The sequence below is a fragment of the Lathamus discolor genome, chromosome 3 (genome assembly GCF_037157495.1).
Source record: "Lathamus discolor isolate bLatDis1 chromosome 3, bLatDis1.hap1, whole genome shotgun sequence".
Classification (NCBI taxonomy): Eukaryota; Metazoa; Chordata; class Aves; order Psittaciformes; family Psittacidae; genus Lathamus; species Lathamus discolor.
In genome coordinates, this window is record NC_088886.1 from 81,180,254 (window position 1) to 81,197,297 (window position 17,044).

The 17,044-nt window shown below is 38.4% G+C and overlaps 1 protein-coding gene and 1 long non-coding RNA gene across 6 annotated transcripts in view; one reads left to right on the plus strand and one right to left on the minus strand.

Annotated features, from left to right (window-relative positions):
• On the minus strand, nucleotides 1-2,934 carry LOC136009789 (uncharacterized). The gene is made up of 2 exons (XR_010610650.1): nucleotides 2,869-2,934; nucleotides 1-2,551 (listed from the first exon to the last, which is right to left on the minus strand). It is a non-coding gene; the product is annotated as an uncharacterized LOC136009789 (long non-coding RNA).
• Nucleotides 1,641-17,044, plus strand: part of CFLAR (CASP8 and FADD like apoptosis regulator) — an 18,964-nt gene continuing 3,560 nt past the window's right edge. For 2 of the 5 annotated variants that reach the window (XR_010610649.1, XM_065670043.1), the window contains exons 1-9: nucleotides 2,133-2,256; nucleotides 5,922-6,353; nucleotides 7,190-7,295; nucleotides 8,221-8,356; nucleotides 8,526-8,623; nucleotides 9,659-9,710; nucleotides 11,048-11,097; nucleotides 12,180-12,258; nucleotides 16,487-17,000. Coding sequence is in view for 4 of the 5 variants with exons in the window: in XM_065670043.1 (XP_065526115.1) it covers nucleotides 6,058-6,353; nucleotides 7,190-7,295; nucleotides 8,221-8,356; nucleotides 8,526-8,623; nucleotides 9,659-9,710; nucleotides 11,048-11,097; nucleotides 12,180-12,258; nucleotides 16,487-17,000 (1,331 nt within the window). In the remaining variant the exon portion in view is untranslated. Of the gene's footprint in view, nucleotides 2,092-2,132; nucleotides 2,257-5,762; nucleotides 5,836-5,921; nucleotides 6,354-7,189; nucleotides 7,296-8,220; nucleotides 8,357-8,525; nucleotides 8,624-9,658; nucleotides 9,711-11,047; nucleotides 11,098-12,179; nucleotides 12,259-16,486; nucleotides 17,001-17,044 lie in introns of those variants that run through there. The other 3 variants (XM_065670044.1, XM_065670046.1, XM_065670045.1) reach the window with 3 other exon arrangements.

Below are 17,044 nucleotides of genomic sequence, written 5' to 3' on the forward strand. Positions count from 1 at the left end.
TCTTCCCTTAGTGAGTCTTTTAATAATTAAAGCAACACCAACACGTAACAAGAAAAACTAGTGACACCGTTTATATACACATGGAATGCACTCACCCTGACCATACCAAGTCTGATTTTGAAATATACAGCATAAAAATTCATAATTTGAGGCATTATTAAAATTCGTTTTGTTCTATACAACTAGAAGAATCTACAAAATTAAACAGATCAAACCTATTATGAAGGCGTATCAAGATTGACATGTCCAAAACAGAGATTTATAAGCAACACTCTCTAAATCAAAACATATAGCACCATCTCTTCCCAATCACATCTAACTTTACTGGTATGCTCTATGTTTTACATTGTATTTGTTTACAGTTTCAGTTTACATGAGAACTTACACATGAAGCCAACGCAGTACTTCAGCTTTGAAACAGGGGTACAATGATAACGCTTGTATACAATTCATAAACACTGCCTATAAATATGAAAATCATGAAAACTGTGTAATAAGCATATGACATTTAGATAAATTAAGGAGTAAATGACAACGTAAATGACAGTATACTGATCACTTAAGGAGTGGCTGTGTTAGATTGCTGTATCATTCATTCAACCATTTATTCAGGTTGCCCAAAGAAGTGATAAATGCTCCACCCCTGGCAGTGCTCTAGGCCAGACTGGACAGAGCCATGGGTGACATGGTCTAGTGTGAGGTGTCCCTGCCCATGGCAGGGGGTTGGAACTGGTTGATCTTGAGGTCCTTTCCAACCCAAACCATTCTATTTTAGAGAAAAACAAAACTAACCAACCAACCAACCAAAAAAAATCTTCCATAAGCCTGCAACTATACCATCTGCTTCTATTAGACTTAACAAGTCTTCAACATGTTTGTATAAAATAGATCCAAGGAGGAAGTGTACATATTGATTCACAGTAGTATCTGGTTTCCAAATGAATCATCACCTATCCAATGCTACATCTTAATAGCAAGGATAATGCAATGCCCTTCAATGACTAATATTAAAGTGAGAGACTGACCACACAATTTCTGTAAGAATTCCGCTCTTTTTCTTTCTCAGAACAAAAAGCAGTCGCTTAGCACATGATCAAATCCTAGTGTAGGTGATTACTTTCTGCCCATTTTCCCTGCAGTTCCAAGGACAGAGTCTGCACAAGTGTGCAATCCCATAGTACTGCGATTCCACTGCCGTATTTTTAGCAGCACCAACGGTAAAATACCGTTTTATAAATGCTTTCAAATCCACTGAGGTGGAAGTTATCTAATTTTACCTCACAGGGAGGTGAATTTTGTCAGTTTCAGCAGATAAAATAGCCCACAAATTCAGATTTTAAGCCTCTAAGACAGCAACTCCAGTCACAATACCAGCATACCAGACTAAGTCACTTCATGCGAATTGCTGGTTTATACCAAGGGGCATCACAACACCCAGTTTACAGGGATACGGCATTACTTAAAATTTACTGAAGACATAAATAAATGGGAAGCACACAACTTTCCCGCACCCGTACGATATTACCCTACGAACGAACTCCAAACATGCGCCAAGTAAGCGCTTTCTTGTTTAAAAACTCTCGCGAGAACACATATCCACACTTACCCCAACTACTCGCTGAAAACCGATACCTACTGGAGCTGGTAAAAAAAGCTTTCGTTTTCTCTCATGCTAGCAGCCGTATAAAACGCCTCGTCTCATAAACGTCTGCATGCACACTGAACTCACGACCACACTACTGCCAAGCCGTTCTCCTCACAGATACTCGGAAGCCATTTTCTGCGACTGCGACAGCGACATGGAAAAGCGCCGCGCTCGCGCGGGACGAGACGTGTCTCCTGCCAATTTTGTGCTCGGCGGCGGGTTTGCCTTCTCTGACTTCTGAGGTAGAATAGAAATCAAAACCGAAAGCATAGTACCTAACGGCCGGAATCACGATGAAATTCTAAGGGTTAGTGAACGTGGCTCGGCAGATGTATAACGATCGGCGGCTAAAGCCCCTTCCCTTATCCCTTGGCGAGATCTCTGCCTTAAACAGTGCTGCCGTCTGCGCTGAGAGGCGGCTCAGGTCCCTCCAGCAGTCGGAAGAGGTACGAACCAAAAACTCTGCCTCTCAATGCGTAGACAAGCGAAACTTAAAACCACGCCTGGTGCTGGGGCAGCCAGTTGGTTATTCTGCCAGCACCGCCCCCTTTTGCTTCTCCCTGCTCCCAATGCCGGACCTGCTGTAGAAGAAACTTCCCCGGCGCGTCTGGGTGCGTTTTACCTTCCCCTCTTCTTTTCCCTCACACTAACATGTGCTCCCACTGTAGGTGTCCTAACACACTGTAGTTCGCAATGGGGTAGTTTTTTCCAGTCCTCTTCCGCACCGGGAGCGGGCTTAGCCGGCTTCGGGGAGACCATTCTCGTAAGGCGACGCCGCTGGTCCGCCTGAGCCATTTTCTGTTGCGGATTGAGTTCCCTCTTGCGTAATTTTTCCAAGTGTAATAGAAGGTTGCGTGGAACTCTTTCTTTTTTTTTTTTTTTCTTTTTTTTTCCTGTGAAAACACCCTACGGGAAAATAAATTTTAGTTTGCATGGGGGTTTTTTTGATGAGGAAGACTGGGGTGTTAAACTAGTGCGTCTCTAAATAGAAATCAGTGTGGTCGCTACTTGTCTACGCTGAGAGCAAAATATTTAAGCCTAATACAGAAATTAGAGAATTACTGCAGGATTTCCCTGTTTTCCCTAAGTATCTCGTAAGAAATTATTTTACAGAGAAATGTGGAAATTGTGGAGCATGCTCCGAACAATTTAACACATTGAAAAATGCCAGATGATACAGACTCAAAATGTAGTCACCTTTGTGTCACTGCAGTACCTCTTACCTCTTCAAATAAATCCGAAGATTGGAAGCACAGCTAGTGCTTCCCGTAGCAAAGTAAGCTCCTTCCTAGGGGCTTTCGCATGAGCTCATCTTGGTAAAACAAAGACAATTGCCAGACCGGAACCACACCCACGAATGTTATATCCTGTTTTTGCTGCTGCAGAGCTAGATGTGAAATTCTCAAGGAACAAATGCTGCCAGAAATTACAGACTCATTGCTGACCATATTTAATGTGAGGTATTCCCCTGCTTCTCTTGGAAAGACCTTCCCTCTTAATACTTCTCTGGCTTGGATCATTGCATTGGTATTTGTGTATTGCACAGCATTTATGTTGCAGTCATGAAAACAGCAAACAGTAATACTGATTGAGGCTTGTACATGCATACCGCTCTCCACTTGTTAATATCAGCAGGGAGTTAACTGAAGCCTTGTGTGGTCTTGTGCGTGAAGCTTTAGTGTGTTACTTCCTGGAGGAGGGAGGAGGAAATTCATCCCTGACTTTGGTTGTATTCTGTAAGGCCTGGGGAGTAGTGTGAAATAGTAAAAGAAATATAATAAGCATATATACATAATAAGTATATTTATATATATATAATAAGTATAATCAATTTTACTAGCTTCACAGAAGCTAATGAACATACCGATATTTTTCTGCCTGTTTTCATGTGGAATGGAAATGATTTGTGGTCTGAGGAGGAAATAGGCTTGTTAATATTCTCGCGTATTTACCTTAAAATGTTTCTTCTTGTGAACGTTTACAGTGTAATACCCAGGCTCAAAAGTCAGTGCAGACTTAAAGTCTAATGCTTGTGACAAAGGTGTTTTCTTGGACAGTATGTGAAAAATCAGTCAGCTTTAAAATCTTACATGTTGGAGAGTGTCATACATGTCAGGAAAGTCTGAAAGTTAACCAGAAGCTTGTATTTAAGTGCACTTTGGAACTATCTCATTGAGCTGGTTTTTCTCCGACATCTTTTGTGGGCAGGAGGACAGATGGGTCACCCCAGAGTCAGTGGCTTCCTTACCAGAGACCCTAAGACTATTTCCTAGAAGAGCTCTTCCTCTGTGAAAATTTTGGGTGACAGTAAATTCTCCCTTCACCAGCCATTTTCCCTCAGTGTGCCAGAGGTTTTCCTGGTTCTTTGAATACAAGAGAAATAGAGATTTGGTTGTTGCTGCTCCATGTGTAGGCCTGCCCCCATTTATACTCACATGATCTTGCAGTATCCTTTTACAGTGGTGGTATTATTAGACTTCAGGTATTCAGGATGATTGTGGATTTCATATAAATCAAGAATGTAAATGAGAATGCGTAGTACTTTAGGTTTCTTTTTTCAACCCTCTTCCTGCTCCAGAAGCTTTACATTGAAATCTTTACTCAATACATGAAACACTGAACTAGAGAGGAAAATCCTGTGTGTTTTCTTGCAGCAGACTACATGACATGAGTACACAGACTATTGGTACATTTTTCTTTCCTGTTTACTCTCTGAGCAAAGTCAGGTGGATGTATAGAGTTACTTTTCATTTAAACAGCATTGGAATTAAAAAAAGGCTTGTAGATGAGTTTCATTCTTTTTGATGTACAGACATAGTATGTGACATTGTTGATTGTCACTCACAGAATGTGTAATGAAAGGCTGAAAATGCTTAACAGTGCTATCCAGGTGCTAGAATCTTTCAGTGTATTAGGCTTTGAAGTCAAACTGTTTTGGGGTTTTTTTGCCTTTCAGAATGGTTTAGACAGGACTGTGCATTATAGTGACTCAGCTGCTTGGAATGAGTAGGATTTGTCTTCATATTGCTCATTTCATTTTTCCCCATGTAGGTAATGGGGACCAGAGAAGGTTAGATAGAATTTCCGTAGTTGGTGGCAGTGGAAATTGAGCATAGCACTCTCCTTATTATGTTAATCACAAGGGTGGGGTTTTTCCTAGGTTTGAATTTTAATTTCTGTTTTCAGTATGGTGAAACATGAATGTCACATGAAAAGCAGTCTGTGGCTTATCTATGCTTTCAGAGTTTGCCATTTTGTGTACATAAGGTTGATTTTTTTTCTTTGTGTGGCTCTTGAATCTTTTTGAACATGGGGGAATCCTTAAAACCCTACTAATTAATTCAGATTGGAATCACTTTAAATGATGCTAATAAGAAAGAAAATTCACACATTCCTGAACTTACTCATAATTTGTTAAAGTATTACATGTTAGACTGTTAATATTTCTTTTTATTTTGACTGCATTTAAAGCAAAGCATGTGCATGATCTGAAGAGGGCCTATGAGGATGGTGGGAAGGGGCTCTTCACTAGGGATGGTAGTGGTAGGAGAAGGGGTAATGGGTTCAAACTTAAACAGGGGAAGTTTAGATTAAATATAAGGAAGAAGTTATTTACTGTGAGGGTGGTGAGGCACTGGAATGGGTTGCCCAGGGAAGTTGTGAATGCTCCATCCTTGGCAGTGTTCAAGGCTGAGCTGGACAGAGCATTGGGTGACATGATTTAGTGCAAGGTGTTCCTGCGCATGGCAGGGGGGTTGGAACTTGATGATCTTAAGGTCCTTTCCAACCCTAACTATTCTATGATTCTGTGATGGCAGTGGTTTGCCTACAATGTGTGGTTAAACTACCTCTTAGCTCCCAGAACTCTTCCTGAAAAATGCCTTGAGACTTTTAGGGAGAAAAGGTGGTAGAGAGGTGGATGGTTGCTGGGAAGAAGTCAGAGCTTTAGACTTAAATGGCTGTGGAACTTAACTAATTTCCAGAAGTGCTTGAAATATCACTCATCAGCAAGCTGATGATCTTTCACTTCCTATGGAATTTTCAGAGTTGTACAAAGGTTTCACTTTTAAAATAACTTCCTTTTCTTTTTCTTTCTGATTAGTATGACCAAATACTTTTTGTTCTGCAATGAACAGCTGGGAGAACCCCTAGAGAACAGGAGGCCTGTGTAGACTGTTGGTATTTTAGTTGTAAGTGAAATATATCTGCTAGGAGAGTTAACTGTGAACTTGTGCTGCAGATCACTAATTTAGTACATTTTAACTCCCTTCCACAGAACTGCTTATGTGAAAATGAATCAAGTTAAAAATGAACACCAGAGAAGTGCTGTGGTAGAGTGTGCTTCATGTCATGTTGGCTTTCTGTTTGAAAAAACAGTAGGCTGGCAATTTTAAAGGGACAGCAACAAAGTGATGACCAGGTGCCAGGTGCCAGCTGCCCTTATTCACCAGATTGAACAAGAATTGGATGAAGAAGAAGAAGAGATGATGGTTTTCCTGTGCCGAGACCTTGCTCCTGACTTGGCCAATGCTGACCTTAGAGAGCTTTTGGTGGCTTTGAATGAGAGGGAGAAATTGTCTTTGCTTGGCTTGTCTGAGTTGTTGTATAGAGTTAAGAGGTTTGACTTGCTGAGGAGGATCTTGAAGACTGAGAAGGCAACAGTGGAAGCTGACCTTTCCAGGAGTCTCAGACTTGTCTCTGATTACAGGTACTATATCTATTTCAGATATCAAGGGTACTCTATTTTGTTCAAAATGTGTGTGGATTGTTTTGGAGTTTGGGGGGGTGTATGTGTTTTCTTGTTTATTTTTTAAAATAGGTCTTGAAAGAAAAGCAGGAAAGGGCATTATATCTAGAGTTATAGTGAAAAGAACATGTCAAGTGTAGTCCCTAAAATAAAGCTTGGTAGCTTCTTTCAAGTCATTGCATTGAAGCATCTATCTTTAAGAAATTTGTTTGTTTAATAAAACCAGCAATATTTGTACGGTTCTAGATCACCAGATAGAAATGATGCGTTAGAAGAACATCGTTAGTTAGAAATACTTTCTTTTCTAGTTTGCTTTGGTCACATAGCCTTGTAGTACAGCTTTTCTCAGGGGACGTGTCTCTTACTACATTTTACTCTCTAGTTTTAAGAGGCTTAAATTAAGAAGCTCCAGTTATTTTCTTTGAGAGGCTTCAGGAAAAATTACATACAGGGATTTTCCTGTATTAACTTCTCACTGAAATAAAACCCCTGTAGCTACAAGCTCTAAAAGTTCAAATGTGTTCTGTTGCCTCATTCTTTCACTTCATCCCTATTGAAATATTAAGAAGACTTTTGTTTTCCTGGCAGCAGATTTTACACAGTCAGTCTGAGTAATGGCAGGTGCTGATTAGCAGGAGGTAGGGATTTTAAAATTGAATCTTGAAGCAGGGTTGGCTTTTTCCTGTTTAATTGGAAATGGTACGTTAAGATTGGAACATGGGAGATGTTGGGTAGTTGGGCAAGGGTGGGATCTTGCAGAAGGCTCATCCTTCAGAAATCTGTCAACTTTATTCCAGGATACTAATGGTGGAGATTAACGAGAATCTGGAAAAAGAAGAAGTGGGTTCTCTTATTTTTCTACTTAGAGATTATGCACCTCGTATGAAAATGGCAAAAGATAAGGTACGTTTTTCTGGTGGTCTTCTCTAGGGCAAGAGAAGACCAGCAAAGGAGAGGTTAAAGTGTAAAGAGAAGTAGCTAGACAACAAAGCGGTAGTGAGGCTGTGAGGAGCAGACAGAAGTCAGGAAGTGGAGCAGTAGTGGCTTCTATTTCAGTTTTTGGTTTTCAATTCAAAGAAAGATGCATGAGAAACAGTAAGAGGGAACAGTGAAGACTTGCTGTAGTGAATATTGTTAGCATGAACCTCACATGCAGAAGGCATTTGAAAAAGTCTTTCTTTAGTGTTACTGATCAGTAAGTTTATATAGGAAGGATCTCAGACCAATAATCATATGAAATGTATCTTGAATTACAAGGTCACTTTTTAGGTTCATGCTCTGCTTCACTTAGAAAAGAACAGTTTTATTTTAATTAGACCTTTTTTTGTACATTTGTGTTCTGAATATTTAAGTGCTCTGAGAAAGCAGAGATTCAGGAGAGAGGGTTCAGAAAACTTGACAACAGTGCATAGAAGACTGCATATTTCTATCTTCTTCCTTTGTGGTTTCTTTTCCTTTTTCTCCCTTTATCCAAAGAAGAAGAGGTCCTGCAAATTCACCAAAGCTTTTCTTACCTCTTGCTTTGTGGCATGTGAGGTCACATTACAAGTCATCCTTATAGCAAGGTAATGCAAACCCATTTCCTCAAAAAGAATTTTTTTTTTTTTTTTTTGAGAATATGACTTTCTAGCTTCCATTACTCTTATGGTAATACCAAGAATTCTTATACCTTCCAGATAATTTTCTTAGTGTTTCAGAAGGTAATGTCACTAGTTCTTGAATATACAACCTATATGAACTCCACATGTTATTGTCTGACTTGTTTTGTTATTTACTGATAGAGAACAAATTACTGATATGGCAGTTTAGGTTTCTCTTGCTCTTCTAGAGTTTCCTAGCTCTTGTGATTGACCTGGAGAAACTAAATTTGGTAGCTCCTGATCAACTGGATCTGATAGAAAATTGTTTTCGAAGCATTCACAGGATAGACCTGATTAAGAAGATTCAGAAGTACAAACATGAAGGTAAGATCCTATTTTCCACTGGTTACTCTTGATAGCAAGGATCAGATGTGTTCTTACTGAAGACAAAATTACGAGTTACAAGTCAGAGTATTTGCATGCTTCATGGATTTAGGTTCGTAAAACAAGTTTGTATATTATGGTGTATTTCTCTGTATGTTTCTGTTTTCAGGTGTAATATATTCTGTTCATTCTCAACCAGTTTATGTCAATGCACTTCAGGCATCTCTCCCTAATCTCAGTCTGATTGATCCTCCTTATCATTCAGGGGTAAGTATACACAGACAGATCTTTCCTAAATATTGCCAGACATTGAAAGGGGATTCATCTCTGCAGAGGCTAAGGAATTGCTAGGAACAAAAACACTGCTTACTTTCTCTTACTCCTGTTACTTGGTGAGTTTAGGGTCTAATATAAATCTTCTGACTAAAATAGGTCCCCTTTAAAGAGCTTCTGTGAATTTTTTCTTATTAGTTGGAGATGAAAAATATTGCATCTTGAGAAAGTTTTTCTACTATTCTAGGGAGTGAAAAGTTTTGGTTTGACTGTTTTTTGCAGAACATATTACTCTTTGTACTTCTGGATTTTGCAGGAAAAGTAGTATTTTAATTTATGAAGCTCAGGGAGAACTTTTCAGATTTATTTTTTTTAATTTGGTTTTAATCTTATTTTAAGAAATTTAATCTTGGTATGTGGAAAGTCATCAAATCCTGTTGCATATAATATTATTTATATTTGGGTTAGGTCTGATATTGTGATAGTGTGACCTTACTTAAAGTATTTAGCCTTGCTGAATGAATTTGATGAGATTATTTCTGTCATGTGTTCAGTAAATATGTATGTATAAAGCTCACATACAAGACACCAGTGATGCAATCTGTCTGATTGCATCTGATGCAATCAAGGACATAGCACCTTTGTTTTCTGGAGTACTTAATAGGAAAGAGTTTGCATTAACTTTCCATATTAAGATAATATTGCTATTATTTCCTTTCTAATTCAGTGAAAGTTCCTCCTTGCTGCTCTATAGGAAACAAAATTCATATCTTCAGAGGATGTTTTTTGTTTGTTTTCCTATGTTAGGGAACAAGCTTTTCCTCACTATTCATGTCAAGTTGGTTTGGTTTTTTTTCTGAGGAGGAACGGTTTGGGGTTTTTTTGCTTGTTAGTTTGTAATTATAATTAGCTGATACATGTGAATCTAAAATATGCAATGTTTTCATTGAGGAAAAAAAATACTTTTGTGTTATATTTTGGAACATTCTTGAACAAGAGGGGAAAAAGATACCTTTTTCTTCATTTTAGATCCAGAATGTGAACAAAGAAAAATCAAAAAATGGACAAAGTCTTATTCTGGGTAAGACCATTATATCTGAGTTTTGATACTCTAAAAAATCAAAAGATGAATTTAATTGTATCAATAGGACTGTTGTTTGGTAGTTGTGGTTTTGTCTAATACAGTTGATAACACCAGCAGCAGAGAGTATTTGGGACCTCTGAAAACTGAGGTCCCAAATACTCAATACCCAAATAACTCAAATACTGAAAATTTGCTCTTGTATTTGCTTTTGTTGGGGTTTAAGCCCAGCCGGTTAACTCAGAACCACACAGCTGCTCTCTCACTCCCCCTTCTTTTTCTTCTTCCACTGCCCGTGGATGGGGAGGAGAACTGAAAGAATGTTATTCCCACAGGTTGAGATAAGAGCAGTCCAGTAACTAAGGTATAACACAAACCCACTACTGCTACCACCAGTAATAATAATGATAAGGGAAATGACAAGGGGAGAGAACACAATTGCTCACTAGCCACCCACCGATACCCAGCCCAACCCGAGCAGCCATCTGGCCTTCTGGGTAACTCCCCCCAGTTTATATACTGGGCATGATATGCCATGGTATGGAATACCCCTTTGGCTAGTTTGGGTCAGGTGTCCTGTTTCTGCTTCCTCCCGGCTTCCCTTCCTCCCTGGCAGAGCTTAAGACTGAGAAAGTCCTTGATCAGAGTAAACATTACTTAGCAACAACTAAAAATGTGGGTGTGTTATCAGCATTGCTCTCAAGCTAAAGTCAAAACCACAGCACTGCACCAGCTACTAAGAAGGAGAAAAATGACTGCTACTGCTGAACCCAGGACAGCTTTGCTTGTTGTGCTAGATTTTAAAACTTCATTTAAATTGTTGGGGGCTTCCACTTTCATAGCTTTTAAGCAGAATAAATAGTTTATTAGTAAAATCATGGAAGAGGTTGACCAGCCAACTCTGGAAGGTCATGTAGTGCAGCTGTGCAATTGAAGTCTCAAGTAGAAACTTTCTGTGTCAATTCAGTGGTGAACTCTCCACCAGGCCAGCCAAGAAGTTGTCCAGTGAGTATCAGGTTCTTACCATCTGTGTTGTGTTCTTTATGGAAATGCGAAGTTCCTCTCAAATACGGTGATTTTTAGAAGAGCAGTTGGCTGATTTATCTCAGTGGAGGAGAGATTGTTTGTTTATTGTAGTTGTAAGCAATATAGAATGCAATCCAGGTAACATTTTAGAAGTGAAAACTTTGGGGTTTTCTTAGCTTCAGTCGCATACATAGAAACTGAGAAGTCCAGATGAGTGAGAACTAGGTAGGTTTCTCTTCAGCTGATCTGGTGTCAAAGATATGTCACTGGTTCCTATGTACTGAGATTACTTATGTATGTTTCACCTGCAGCAGAACCAGTCCACATGTCCATTCAGGAATCAGGACCAGCATCATATGAGGTATGTGCTTGTGCGTATGTTTGCATGTAAATATAATAAAATTGTCAGCAGGTATTTACCTTAGTTTTCTTTCTGTTTCATTTTGAGATTTCCTTTTAATTGCCTGCAAACAGAACAATGTGTACACCCATATCTTCCTCAGCCTTAAACAGGTTCTGTGACTTGCTTTTGCAGGATATAGTTTTAATATAAAATATTTGCTGCTACTTAAGAAGCAGGAGTGTGCAAAATGCACGTACATATGATGTGCACACAGAACTTGCATATTTATTAGTGGAAGCTAAGTCAAAACTTGTTGGAAGTCAGACCTCTTGCCATCTGTATTAGAAATTACAGGGCTTCTTTGCAGGCAGTAAATTTTGTTCCTTATTCTCTCCCTGCCCATTGCTCTCAAGGTGGAAGACTGACATACTTTGGGTATTAATGATAAGAATGAATGACTGCTATTTCCACTACCTCCCCTGTAGGCCAGGAACCAGGGAATTACCTATAGCAATAGTATTGTAATTTTTCAAGGGAAAAGGTACTGTGGTATTGTCATTACAGATTATTTAGAAACAAGGAGATTGTTCCACTAAATAAGGAAATAAATGTTTTTCTAATAAGCAGTGCTTGCTTGCACACCTGAAGAGCACAAAAGTTCTCTACATTTATTGTTTTGGCAATACGAAGCTTATAGTTCACATCTAAATAGCAGTTACAGTTAAAGAAATTAATTTGGAAGTACTATAGAAGGGTCATTGCTGTCATAGTCCAGGTCTTTAAAAAGTCTCTCCACCCCATATAGCTGCTTTTTTTAGTCTTTGTTTTAGGATCATTGTGGTAGTAAGATTTGATAACACAAGGGTGCAAAGATTAAGCCTGTACTAGAAATGGGGGGGGGAATCATTAGCCTATGTTTCCTGATTTTTTTATTGTTGTGTAGATGGGACATACTGCACCCCAGTAGATAGACTTCTGCTAGCTACTTGTGGAAAAACAACAATGTAATTGAATAGACCTGAGGTTGTGAAATACCAGAGAAGAATCAAGTCTGTAAGTTGAGAGTGACATACTAAGAACTTGTCCTTCACATTCCTCAGGTGTTTGATGATAAGTACAGAATGCAAAGTCAGCCTCTAGGAATATGCCTGATAATAGACTGTATTGGGAACAACACAGGTAAGTCTGTGGAATCTGAAGTTCTTTATCTTCATAATCTCAGATAATTAGAGCAATTTAGTATAAATAATATGGTGTACGTTTGCCAGCCAGGCTAGAGTAATATTGTCCTAGTTGGCTACTCTGTCAATTGTAGTAAGTCTTCTAAAGCAGAGTTGGAAGGCCCAACCTGAAGTTAAAGCAAACTATCCTAATTATTGCAGACAATGTTTGTTTGGTTTTTGGCACAGAATGTCTGAATGAAAGAACTTGTAAGGAAGAGAGACTGAATTTTAGGAGGGAGAAAAAGGATGTTCAGAGACCAACAGAATAGTTAAGATACAGTCATACAGCGGGTTATTGGCAGAGATGGTAAAGGCAGTGTTTTCAATCAGTTAACAAAACCAGAACTGTGGATCTGAAGTGTAACCATACTGGACACTACAGATTTTGAATAGCTGAGGGCACATGATTTATTATTAATAATGCATCTATGCTTCTGTCACATCTTGCACAGTTTAACTGAAAGTGTCACCACAGCTCTACAGGAATTTTCTTCCTTCCCTCTTGATTTAGTTAAAAAAACCCCAACCAACCAACGCAAAACAAAACAAAAAATACCCCCCAGAAAAGCCCAACAATTTGCATGTAAAATTCAGGATAGTCAGTGCTATGGTTAAAATGTGGGTTTTTCCTGATTACCTTTATATAAACTAAAAAGTATATGTTTGCATAAGCAAAAAAGACCCACTCTCTAATAATTGTAAAATATGAGGCTAAAGTAAAAATTAAGAGACTACTTGCTGTCAGTTGTGTAATAAGCTAGGAGATGTTGGGGAAGAAGAGTCAGTGTATCTTTTTCTAGTAACTAATGGTCCAGCAGATAGACCAACTTAAAATTACTGATGTAGTCTTTGAGGAGCTGTGTATACAGAGCACAGATACAGAAAGTAAAATTTTTATGTTTGATGATCATAAATTATATAAAACAAGACAATTTGTCATTAGGATAACAGGAATTTATTCATAATCCTGCAATTAATGAAAACGAGGGACAGGGAAGACACTTCAGTCACTTACATGAAACTGGGAAGCAGCCTTGGCATCTGATTTCGGTATGTCCTACCAAGTACATCAATCAGCTCTGGCCAAAAAGAAAAAAAGAAAAAGAACAAGGATGCAATTGCTGAATGCAAAGAATCTGAAACACTTCTTCACTTCTGTTGTCAACAAAAAAAAGTCTGACTTTGGCCAATAGGAAACTACAACAAAGACAACCTGCCAAAGACTGAAAAACTTGGGGGGAAGGAGAGCAGCTCTTGAGATCAAACATTCTGCACTGTCCTGTTGCCTGCTTCTTTACTTTCCTGTTTTTCTCTCTTCTATGGTAGCTTTAGAGAACAAACAGCCCTGTTGATGCAAGAAAGATATATAGCCTTAATCTGAAAGGTAGCGCAATAGTCTGCTCCAATACCAAAATAGTTACTTATTACTTGTAATTCTGTTTCTTAAAAGCAAATGCAAAAAAGATTGCTGGGGAAATACACATGTGGGGAGTTAAAGAAAACACGAGGTGTAGAAATAGTGTTGTTTACAAAAAAACCTTCTGTAAAGTTAATTGTCTCTAACAGCATATGAGCTTGTGCTGACCTGATTTATTGAACAAAAATGTTTTACTATGCCAGGTCTTATTTTTTTTTTTTTTTTTTTTTAATTGAACAAAGTACAAAAGCAGGTAAGGTATGTACATTGGAGAAAACAGGAACCACTACGTCAGTTTGTAGTCATGGATACATAAATTTAGACCTATTCTTCCTTAGGAGGCACAGATCTTTTGCACAGGCACTATACTGTGCAGACCCCTTTGTCATGGTAACTGCTACTAAATACAAAGATTGCTTAAAATAAAAATTAAAAAAACCCCACTGCATGTGATCTTCATGAGCTCATACTGTCATTTCAGTACTTGTGCAAGAACAGAAAGTGTAAGCGTGACAGAGGAAGTCTGCTGACTGGAGAGGACAAAAATAGATCACGTTTAGTGTCTGGCATGTCATATACACTAGCAAATCATGGCGCTGCTGCTGTTGTGCCAAAACCACCCAAAGCAAGTCTTAATGTGCCTCAGTCTCCATGCATTTTCTGCAGTGGATGCAGAAGCAGTTAAACCACTATATGTGTCAGATGTTTAATGTCACCAGTGCATCATCAGCATTTTAATGTGATACAAAGCAAGACTTTCACTTAAATAAATTACTATGCTAGTGAAATTCAGGAGAGACAGGACATACACCATTGCTTAAAGGAGCTTGTTAGAAAGGCATTCACTACTGTGTAGAGTTGTGCAACACTACTTCTGAAGTCTGAAAATAGAAGAGAAAGAGAAGTGGGCAAGGAGAATGTTAAGAATTCTATCTATGGTATGCATTAGAGTCTGTAGCTATCCCAAGATTCAGTCTGAGAAAGTTGAACCAGTAATAGATCCTGCATGTTCAAGAATTCCAGCAGTTGAAAATGTTCAGTGTAAATAATGTAGTGTTCAATATGTGCTGATAGAATTCAAACTGCAATGCCCATTCTGTTTTGTAAATAGCTGCTTTTGACTTTTCCACTTGGAAGCCAGTTTTTACCCTTACCTTGTAAACAGTCAAGGGGAGGAAACTATAAATTTTGTATGTAGAGTGGAAATGCTCCAAAGTCAGTTTAAGTTTGTTGGGAGATGGTTACTGTTGAAGAAACAGATGCTTTCTGATCTGAAGCTGCAGCATGTACCTTTTATCTTGCCTTAAAGTAAAATTGCAGTATCCAAAACTTACCGTGGATAATTTCTGATTCATTGTTAAGCAAAGGTATCAGCTCTAAGATTATTTGGTTTAATTTTTTTTTTATTATGACACTTAAGAGTGTGTCAGGAAAAGCGCTCTCGTTGCTGTAACTTTTTGCGTATGTACTACTGCCCTCTAAGGATGAAATCCTTCATCGAGTATATAACTGTTCAACAGTATTAATACTGAATCTTCCACCTGAATTTTGAAGAGGATTTTTAATTGCCTAAAATAGAGGGGATTTTCCTTTCTAATTCCAAATAAAAAAATCCAGATTTTTTTTAATTATTTAACAAAATTTAATCAAACCAACAGAACTGTAATGAAACTCTCTGGTTCCAGTTTAGCACCTTGCTATAGTATAGTTTGTATTTTGCTGAGGAAAGTTACAAGTTGTGTTCCTTGTTTTCACTATGGGCATGTGTGACAGTACAACTTCAGGTTTGCTGCCAGTTACTTCTGAAAGAGCCTCTGATAATTTGGGATTGTTGAACTTTTGAAGTCCAGGAACAGCCCAGCTTCCTGTGGCTGTAAGGCATTTTGCATAAACATGGCACTTGATGTTTCTTGTCATATCAGAAACTCTGCATGCCTTATTCTGAATGTAACGATACTACAGGTATCCTAGTAGTGTCCTGCAGTTCTCTGAGCACTTAAAAAATGCCAGTGATTTTAACCATAATGTACCTGGTTTCACTCCCATAATTAATAAACATCCTTAGTAGTTATTCAGAGCATAGAACATTTTCCTGCTGCACAAATACAGTTAAATCTTGATTTTGGCTATCTACAGTTTAATTTCTAATACAATTGAAGGGGTTCATTGTTCAGCTTTTTTTTTTTTTGGTCCCTGAAAATGCCCTTCCTTCGCAGTTCAGACTCCAGTGTCCATTCTCCACCTGGAACTCACCACTTAAAGTTCATTTTATATAACAGGAAGTATAACTGACTGCAGCAGGTTCCTTTTTGACTGATGAAAGGGAGCCTGTGCAGTTCTATAGATCTATAATAACCACTCCGAGTAATTTTGATAAGTTAAAAGGTGAAACACACTTCCCATGTTACCCAGATCACTCCTTATCATTTCTAGAATGTTGTGTTTGAAGCATTTTCTAATGTCTTCTCTTGTCTGATATTTTAAGTGCTAGGAACTTGGGATACTGGCTCTAAGTTAAAGTGTGCAAGTGCCTCTGGAATTTGGAACAGATCACATGCCACATACTAGTGTCTTTGCTGTCACAAAGTACATAAACAAAGACAACATGCATATAGCACTATAAGTATGTAATGTAATCAACATCAAGTGCTCCTGATTTTTTTTATTATTTTTGGGAAATAAATTATTTGCAATAGTGAAATACTGTAAATACTTGAGATTGAGTCTTGATGTGCTGTGATGCAAGATTACATCTTGCTTTTTTCAGATATGCTGGAAAAGACCTTCAGATGCTTAGGCTATGACGTTCATTGTCACAAATACTTAAATGTGAAGAACATGAATCAAACACTGATTGAAGTTGCAAGGTTGCAAAAGCATAGAAACTGTGACAGCTTCATTTGCGTATTGGTCAGCCGTGGAAATTCTAAGAGCATCTTCTGTACGGACCATACTTTTTCTGGATTCCCTTTGGAACAAGTAAAGGTATACTTCAGAGCAGACTCATGTCCTGAACTCATAGGAAAACCGAAGCTTTTTTTTATTCAGAACTACATTGTGCCAGACAATGAGCAAGAATGTACTAGTTTGTTGGAAGTAGATGGGAATAATGAGAACTTCTTAGCTAATGCAGAAACCCCATGGAAAGTCACTATTCCCCAAGTAGCAGACATCTTCTGGAGTCACTGCAAGGTGAATGTGTCTACACTAGAAAAATCTTCAAATTCATCTTCATATTATCTGCGTTGCCTGGCTGAGCTACTCTGCAGTCCTCATAAAAGGTAAATTAAAGAGGAAAATATCAACCTTTTCCTATGACAGCCTG